Genomic DNA, 8987 nt, shown 5'->3' with positions numbered 1-8987 from the left:
AAGGGTTAATTAGGAGGAAGAGTGAGGGTCTTAAAGAGATATGGCTGGGGGGGAGATCCATATTGCTTTTAATAAAGGACCTGATGGGAAGGGAGGGGGTTACAAAATCTAAGGTCTCTGCAGCTGCGTTGCAAAGTCAATAGTGAAGAGGGCCAGAACGAATCGAGTGTGTCATACCCATTAAATTGTTCCCTGCTCTTCCGCCCTGCACAGATCCCCATATTCATCCCCTAATTGCATTAATGTCATGTGTTTGATTTTCTATTTTTTAATCATAAAAAAGTTTTTTTTATGCAAAAGATCTGATCTCCCCCCCCACACACACTCCACGCTGCTCCCCTCCTTCCTTGGCCCCCTCCCCTCCACTGTCATCATCTACATATTAATTGTAGGAGAGGTCTCGGTTTTTGTATGTGTGTGGGGGGGAAAGTGTTGAGAAGAGTCTCTTTCGACTTTAGATAGCTTGGAGGGTGAGACAGAAGTGTGAGCGAGAGAGGGAGGAAAGGAGGGGCAGATCCCTTTCTCTCTGCAAGATCTTGAGGAGGCTTTGGGGATCTGGTCAGCTTTCAGGAACATCTGAATCCTCTTAGAGTTCCCTGGCCCAGCTGTGAGTGTGCATGTGAGACAGAGAGCTAGAGAGAGAGGGGCAGGCTCCTGCTGCTCCTTCAAGCGCATTAAGGACACTCGGGCCTTTTAATTTTAGGAATGAATGCTGATACTTGTGTTTCTTATTGTGATCCGGCTGCCATGGATTCCTACTACAACGCAGCCTCCCAGAGCACAGAGGGCTCCTCGCCTTTTAGGGCATTTCAAGCAAGTGACAAGTTCAGCCCTGCTTTCCTGGCCAGCAAAGGACAAGGCTTTGGTGACAGCAGCAGTAAGTGCCGGAGCCGCTATAGCCAGCAGGAATGCCAGTCCCTGGATGGCAGCGGGCAGGCTCCCAGCTCTGCTGGGGCACAAGGCTCCTTTAATAAATACCAGCAGCAGCAGCAGCAGCATCTCTACATGCCGCGAGGCCCCTGCAAAACTCCCCCGGAGAGCAACCTCAAGCTGCAGGAGAGCAGCAACCACAACGGAGCCCTGCAGGTCTCCTGCTACGGTGAGTCCCGTGCACACGGCTCCGGCAGGGGCATGTTTGCTGCTGAAAGTGGCTGGGGCGGGGGAAAGGGAGATGAGAAGAGGGGAGCGCAGATAAACTGAAGTGCCAGGAAAAGGGAGAAACGAGCGCGTCTTTGGTGGACAGGGCCACATGCTTGGGACCCGCTTCTCCTTCAGTGTGTGCGCTGGTCTGGTACCGGTGTCTTTCTAGCAGACACTTTGAGCAGTAACCCAACGCGGGCCGTTCCCCTGACACTGTCCGTGCGCCCCTTGCGGGCTTCGGAATCCCGTCTTCCAGTGCAGAAGAGACCATATCACGGGAGAGGATGGAAGAAAACAACCACATCCCCTCCCTTGCAGATGCACATACTCCCAGGAAAAGAGTGGGGTGGGATGTATAAAAGCTCCCCCCTACCCATTTTCCTGAGGTTGCTCTGAAATTGTCCCAGTAATGTCTTGGGGGCGGGGGCGATATGCGCGTTTTGAAACAAAGCAACAACATGCCCTCGGGAGAAACAATGGGTTTTATTCTGTTTTTTTATTTCGCAAAGAAATGACTTAAGTCATTCGCAGACTCGCATCCCTCTATTGTAATTTAATTGTTGTTGCTATTATTATTATTATAAAGCCAGTGCCTCGTTGTGTTTCCAAGCACAGCCGTGTTCCAAAAAAACCCCAACCTCTGTATTTTCTATGACAGCAGCTTGTTTCCTTTCGGCCCGCCTCAATAGAGTTATATATATATATAATTTCTCTAGCTCTGATGCACACCTAGATATGGCTATTGTGCCATTACAAATTAAAGAAAATCCGTAATTGCGTTCTTAAAAAAAGCCAACAAGTTTTAGTTAATCCCTACTCAAAATATTCCCTGACGTGGCCTTCTGTTTAAATGTGAATGCTGAGAGAAATCTGCCCTCTCCATTACTGGGTTATCTTTAGTATTCGCCTTTCCTCCCCTTGTTGATTTCTGCCCTGCGTTTGAATCATCAAAGGTAACACACTTGCATCCTCTTCATTTCATTAATGGCAATTAAGACATCTCCTCTCATTGGCGCTAAACTAAATAGAATTAAACTGGATTTATTCTCACTATCTTTCAGGGGGTGTACTTAAAATGATAGCTTAACGTGTATTTAGGCGTTTTCGTTATACTTGGAGGTTAAAAAAAATCCTATTCTTCTGGTTAAGGGAAAGTGAAAATAAAAATCTATCTGTCTCACAAATGCTAGTTAATTAACTCCTGCAGTCTGATTTCACTGCAGTTGAATTCACTGCTATTTCAAAACCGGGTCTCAGTGAGAGTTCATTTTTTTCCACTGTCCCTTCAATCAAAAGTTACTCAAAGCAGCCCTAGACCAGGAACAAACTAGAGGAATAAAGAGAGAGAAAACCACTAGCGATGCCAGTCAACGTGAGCAATGAAGAATTACAAATGAGAGATCAGAAGTGCAAAGGAAAGTTAAGTCTTCTGCAGCTCCTGCTTTTCCACAGTGCAGCAGCGGTGTGCTGGGGTTACTTCCCATCCGTCCTTCTTTAAACCCTGGTTTGGATTATGTATGAGCTACTCCAGTTGCTTTTATTTTACTATTCACTTTCTCTCCATACGCCTCCCTTCCTCCTTTCCAGACTTGAAACAAGTCAAAGGCACCTTTCCTCACCCACCCCCCCGCCACCCCATAAGCATCTCCTGAAGGCTTGGAGTGTTTGCTGACTATAGGAAAAGCTGGAAGGGACGGGGCCCGGGGTTACATTAACAAGCCATCCATCACTCGTGCTGCAAGGAGCCGGCCTGGGCAGCCCCTCTCAAAGGGGTGCAGCGGAGAAAGATGCTTTGAAATATGTGTACGGCCAATCTTCAGCTGTACTGTACCCAGCCCCGTTAGCTTCATTTATTTCCCCGAATGACAGCTGACTCCAGAGACACAGATCGAACCAGAGGTTCCTAAAGTCCAACGAGTAAAAAGGATAGGTCTCCCTTGTCACAGCAACTTGAAAGCTCCTCGCCTTTGGCAAAGGAGTTCCCCACCTTTGGTGAAGCGCACGGCAAGTCTGTGAGCTGTGCACCCGCAAAAGGTGCAGATAACGCGCGCAGTACAGGGAGAAAGGCTGCTAGGCAAGGGAGCTGTGAGCCACAGACTGCTGCCTCCGGCTATAATGAAATAGGCAGAGAGCACAACATGTAATCGCCGTGGAAAAATAAAACATCCCCTTATAATGGTCCGAAGAAGTCCCACTCCCCACCTGCTAAGGTCCGGGCTTTTGCGAGCTCCAGTCCCAACCTTTCCCACAGACACCATTCTGGATGGGAGGAATGTGGGACCTTCCTTCCCAGAAACGACCCTGCCCAGAAGAAGCCAGAGCGATTTAGATTCACTTCCCCGAGAACTGAAACTAAACTACCAGCGCCCAAGACTTCACACCCAAACATTTTCCTTCGGGGCCTTTGATGACAGAAAATACAGATATCAGAGTCTTGAAAGCGGAGACTTCCCCCAGAAATGCTGCAGGGAAATGGGTAGTGAGTTGCATGGATTTTGTTTGCTATGGGGCTTGCAGCACGAGTTCTCTTCCCCTCTCTCCCCCCCATAACATCGTGGCTGAATTGTCAGAAAGAAACAGTGCCGGGCAAATCTCTTGTGTCCATGTGGAATAGACACAATGGGGACTATGTCTATTCTTCTATACACTGGTCAGTGGAGCTACTCGAGACCTGCAGCGGTGTAACTGAGATCAGCGTCTGGCCCTAGGGCACTTCATGGGCAGAAAGAAAGATTTAGTGCATAAGGGGAGTTGCAAGAGTCTGAAAAAGAAATACAGATACAGCTTTCCCCATTCGATGTGCTGTTTCCAAATCCCCCACACCCCAACGCTTTGAAATTTCATCGCGCCGTTCTGTAACTCCACGCACCACTAATGGAACCCCAGGAGGGAATGCGCGGTGTCAGAGACCGGTACAGTGAGTTACAGCGAGTATGAATTTTAATATGCACGATGCCGAGCGCTCCGAGTTACCTGATACAGAGTTGTAATAGCCACATGCTCACCTAGAACATTATATGTCATTACCCTGAACCTTTCAGCCACTCATTTCCCAATACACCTCCCTGCGAATTTCAAGATGATAAATCAGAAGGCGCTGGGGCAGGAGAGGGAGAGGGGGAGGGAGGGAAGCATCTCTCTTTATACTCCCCAAACATGTGCCATCGATATGTTTTAAATAACGACTTTCATTATATTGGACTCCACTAAATAATTCGCTGGGCCTTTAACATAGATTGTAAACTTCTGGGGACAGAGAGGATCTATCTGCGTGTGTTCTGGGGCACTGGACGGGGATGGCGCTGCATAAGTCATTACTAATTAATTAGTGAATAAATAGTATTTGCGGCCATTCCTCAGAGGTGCCTGATTTCTCTGAAAACTCTCTGCTAACTGGAATTCTTTTTTTTAGGTGGAAAAATCCAGGGCAACATCTTAACATCTGATGACACATTACAAGGCTGTATAGAACCAAATGAATGTATCACCCACATTAATGCCACCAGGATTCTGTGTTCTTATCGATTGCATATTTAGGCGTTTGTTTATTTATTTATTATTAAGCAGAAATCCCAATTGACTAGTGGTACCATAGAACCCCTAATAGTTTTAAAAGTCTGGTGTGATGTGGCTTAGAATACATGGCAATGTAATAAAAGCCACGTGGATCTGTGAGGAGAATTAATAATAATAATGGCTAATGATTAAAATAGAGTCTGGTTAATAGTAAGTATCCACTGTGAGATTTGGACAGATTGCTGCATAGAGGGAAGAGAGGCATGCCAGACAGATGGAATTTCTTCTTTTCTAAAATTAAATGAAAAATTCAGAGCCGCGTGAGTTTATGTGGTTCTGTATCTGGAATGTAAAAGGCCGGGTTAACCCTTCCTTTGCGGGTTACACCATCCCAGAGACAGAATTCCTGCTTCACAAGCAGCTAAGAGGAGGGGGTGGGAGAGAAGCGAAAATCAGCTGGGCCTCCTGTTCGGGAGCCCAGGCCAGGGCTAGCTTCCCAGAGAGAGCGCGCTGTGTTGTTTTCAATAATTCTCCCACCATTATATTGAGTCGACACTCGCACGCAGGCCGCTGTGCCCTGGAATGATTTGTATACATTGGAAATTAGCATAATTGCAATAATGAATAATCGCTCTCTTGTATTTCTGGTTAACCAGGGTTGCAGTTTTGCCAAACCCCAGTAAGGATTGTACTAATCTCGGGCTTTCGGAGACCAGTCACTCTAGGCTGAGTTCAGCTCCCTGTGATACGGGCATATATGTCCAGCGGGTAGAGATATACAGTTGAGCATAACAGGCGACTGCCAATCCCGTCTTTTGGGGCAACTGTTTCTAGCTCTGTGTTAGCTAGTTCGGTGGCAAACCTAATCCCGAACCGTGACATTATCTCTGCTGACTGGCCCTGACTCTCCCCTCTAGGGCATCAGTATTGGACTGGCCTTGCCCCATTGGCCTCGCCGGAGTTACTCCTAATTTGCCCTGGTCTGGGGGAGACGCGGACTCTGGCGCCAGTGAGGGGTCGCGTTGGGATGAGGATGAAACACACTTGGGGAAAGAGACTTATGCCAAAAGGGAGAAAGGGGCTGATTCTAGCGGGTCCCAGTATCTAGGAGAACCATATCAGGGATCCCTTCTCAAGCATCATAACAACCCCCATCCTGGGTCCGTCAGAGCTGATCCTGCAGTGCCCAGGCTCTGGGCTTCGCTGCCACAGAAGGCTCTTGTGCCGGGACCTGGGCCAGAGCTGCTCCGAACGGTGTTGGCCAGAGATGCTGGAGCTAGGAGGGCTGCAGCACCCCCTGGCTTTAAGTGGTTTCCATTGTATGCAGGTTTACAGTTTGGTTCAATGGCTCTCAGCACCCCCACTCTACAAATTGTTCCAGCGCCCCTGGTGTGGGCCGCAGCCGATCCCAGGTCTGGCTGAGGGCTTCAGTGTAGAGCTGGGGCTGCGAGAAGCCTTCATTTGGGTTGTAAATGGCTGTAATAAGGCATTCCGGCTCACTAAATCGCCCGCTTCATGCTGGCCCCAAGCGGCCTTTCTTCGCTGGGCTGGGGGTGACCAACAAGCGTGGAGAGTTGAAGGTTTGGAGTTAATGGGCTCTGCAAACCAAGAATAATGCAGTTTTATTTGCTTGTTGTTTTTCTACCCGTTTACCGCCCCGCTGAGTGATCCGGACTGTATCTCCCTGGTAAGCTGGAGGGAGATCAGTGTTGGAGTGCCTAGCAAGTCTCTCTGGCAGGGCCTGCGCGGATTTGTTGCACTGGCTTTATTCCCTCTATAAAATTCCCGGCTGAGCCTTTTCCTTGGCCCCTTTATCTCTTGGCGCTGTCCTTTCTAACCACTCCACTTTGCCCTGCTAAGGACCCTCGCTCAGCCGATCCTTTGGGGCCTCCGCTGTCGCGTAGTGTATCCCGAATCTGAACAATAAGGTCTGATGCTGCCCCCAGCCCCCAAATTCCCAGTGAAGACATGGGATTTTGGATGCGCAAAGAATACACATAGGAGGGGCCCCGATCCGGAGTGCCGTAGTCTTCCTTTCCCCAGTCTTGTCTTCACTAGAAGACTAGGGCGAGATAAAAACCTGATTCTACCCCCGCCGGATGGCAGGACTTGGGCTAGTAAGGGAGGACCACTGGTGCGAATCTCAATAAGAGGATCGGCCCATACCTCCTTCTCTTTCTGAGTAGCTGTTTCCCTTAGCATGCATCTGATGAAGTGCTCATACTCCAGTACATTTATTAGTCTATAAGGTGCCACAGAACTCTTCGCCGCTTTTACAGATCCAGACTAACAGGGCTACCCCTGTGATATTTGCTTCTCTTTGTTAATTTAAACTGGCTTAGCCCTGTTGATTTCCCTTGGGTTTGGCCAGCTTCTGATGACTTCTAAAAATGCTGTCCCCCGCCGCCCTCCTCCACTTGCATCCAAAACACACCAAACTCCTTAACTCGGCCCTCTGCGTTTTTCTGATCATCAGCATCTAAAGAATGGGAATAAAAGTGACTGTGGGACTCGTTGCTGGTGTACCACTTTAAACACTGTTAGGTCCTTGGCTGGAATGTAATGCACAAACCTAGAGCTACGGAACGAACAGCAGAGATCCACTGATGGAGAGGGGTTTTAGGGATATATTGTTTTAATAAACACTTTGTTTCGAGGCTATAAAAAGCTTTTGGCTGCCCTACGCTACTGTCTACTGGATAGTAGCTATAAATATAGCATAAGGGAAAGTATAGTCAAGTGTAATAACGAAGCGACAACAGAAATGCTTCCAATTCATTTATGGCGAATTTTGATTGTGGGGTCACCGAGGCGAATGAAAGATTTTAGTTTGCTTAGTAATGCTCACTAGTCTTTTCATTTTGCGTTGCGGGCACAACATCTTCACTATTCCGATCTGCAATTTTTGCAAAAGCAAAGGAAATGGTCGAATCACTTATAACGTTTAACTTCCAAATTGTATTTGTTTTCGCTGAAATCAAAGGAGAGTGACTCAGACCGGGCATGCACCAAGACAGGTCGTGGAAAAAGATTTCGGAGTCTTGAGTCAAAGAACTTCGGTCTGATGTTTGTACAATAGACTTTGGATATTACTAATAGAATTTGCATGCTGTATGCACACTGAAGGCGTCTCTATCTCCTGAATGCAGCAGCACTGCTTTCCTTTTTTCACAGAAATCAAACTACCAGTTATGGATTATTCCCTAAATTGGAACTAGGAAAAAAGCACAGGTTATATCTTGGTTTAGAGGTGGGGGGAAAATATCAAGTGGTTTATGTATCAAAGTAATCTGAATTGCCATTTCTTTTCCGTAGAGATGAGGTAAATTACAGTTCTTGGAAAAAAAATATTGCTGTCTTGAAATACGGTTTTTTTGGGGGAAAAAAATCCTTTAGGAGAATGAAAGAGAAATATGCATTGGGATGTTTGCTTAGCGGGTTAGGTGAATGCAAACTGTTTTTCTTGGCAGAGGAAAATCTTTAAGTACAAAGTTATGCAGATAATAACGATCTATTTTATTTATGTGCAAATATCAAATGCAATCTATAAGGTTTTATCAATAAGAGTAGAAAGAAATTGCCACATGAATTAAAGGATCTCTCCACACTGTTATATTTCTGATATATTTCTAATGCACTTTCTTTATTTTTATTTTTACGTTTGCAAAATAGCGTCTAAGAATTTTCAAGCGTTTTAAAATGTACGAATACGAGAAACAACCTTGCTCCAGAACGAGCCATTAGCTGAAGTTAAAGACTTAAAACATGTTTGGGGCCTGCTCCAAAGCTCACTGAAGTCAATGGAAAGCTCCCATTGACTTTAATGGACTTTGTATTAGGTCCATAGATCCCTGTCTTGAAGGTGATCTGGGCAGCCAATCTCCTCTTCTCTGCGCTCTCCAAGCTCATAGAGGTGACATGTTATAGTGGAATTCTCCTGCCATTTGCTCTCTACGTGTGAAGCAGTTTTATTGAGGGAAATATCAATTCTTGCACATCTGCCTGCATCAACATGTGGGGGAGAGGAGATGGGTCAGGGCCCTGTGGGTCACACTTAAAGGGGAAGGAGTCTCCACAGTTTCGAAGTGGACATTTTAATGTAGGGATAGAAATATAAGGACCTCACTAGAGAATATACCCGAGGCGTGTCCTGCGTATTGCGTGTGGCTGGAGGCGCCGCCATAGTGCTAGCTAAGGAGAGGAGGTGGGCGAGAAGGCTCCTACTGGTGTATCTCGCTGTTTACAAGATGTCTGATGATTTCCCGCCAACAAGGCTGCCTTTCTTTTCGGGTTCTCTCTGCCCGGCTCGGCAGATCCCCGGGTGCCAGGAA

General features: G+C 46.9%; 1 protein-coding gene across 1 annotated transcript in view; it reads left to right on the top strand.

The window, feature by feature from the left end:
- Positions 1 to 689: 689 nt before the first annotated feature.
- Positions 690 to 8987, top strand: part of ALX4 (ALX homeobox 4) — a 67122-nt gene continuing 58824 nt past the window's right edge. Inside the window, exon 1 of the mRNA XM_050955428.1 lies at positions 690 to 1099. Coding sequence (XP_050811385.1) covers positions 706 to 1099 — 394 coding nt within the window. The 5' untranslated portion in view covers positions 690 to 705. The remainder of the gene's footprint in view (positions 1100 to 8987) is intronic.

Source organism: Gopherus flavomarginatus, chromosome 5, assembly GCF_025201925.1.
Source record: "Gopherus flavomarginatus isolate rGopFla2 chromosome 5, rGopFla2.mat.asm, whole genome shotgun sequence".
In the NCBI taxonomy this organism is placed as follows: Eukaryota; Metazoa; Chordata; order Testudines; family Testudinidae; genus Gopherus; species Gopherus flavomarginatus.
Note: the sequence above shows the minus strand (reverse complement) of the source record. Positions and strands in the feature narration are given on the sequence as shown.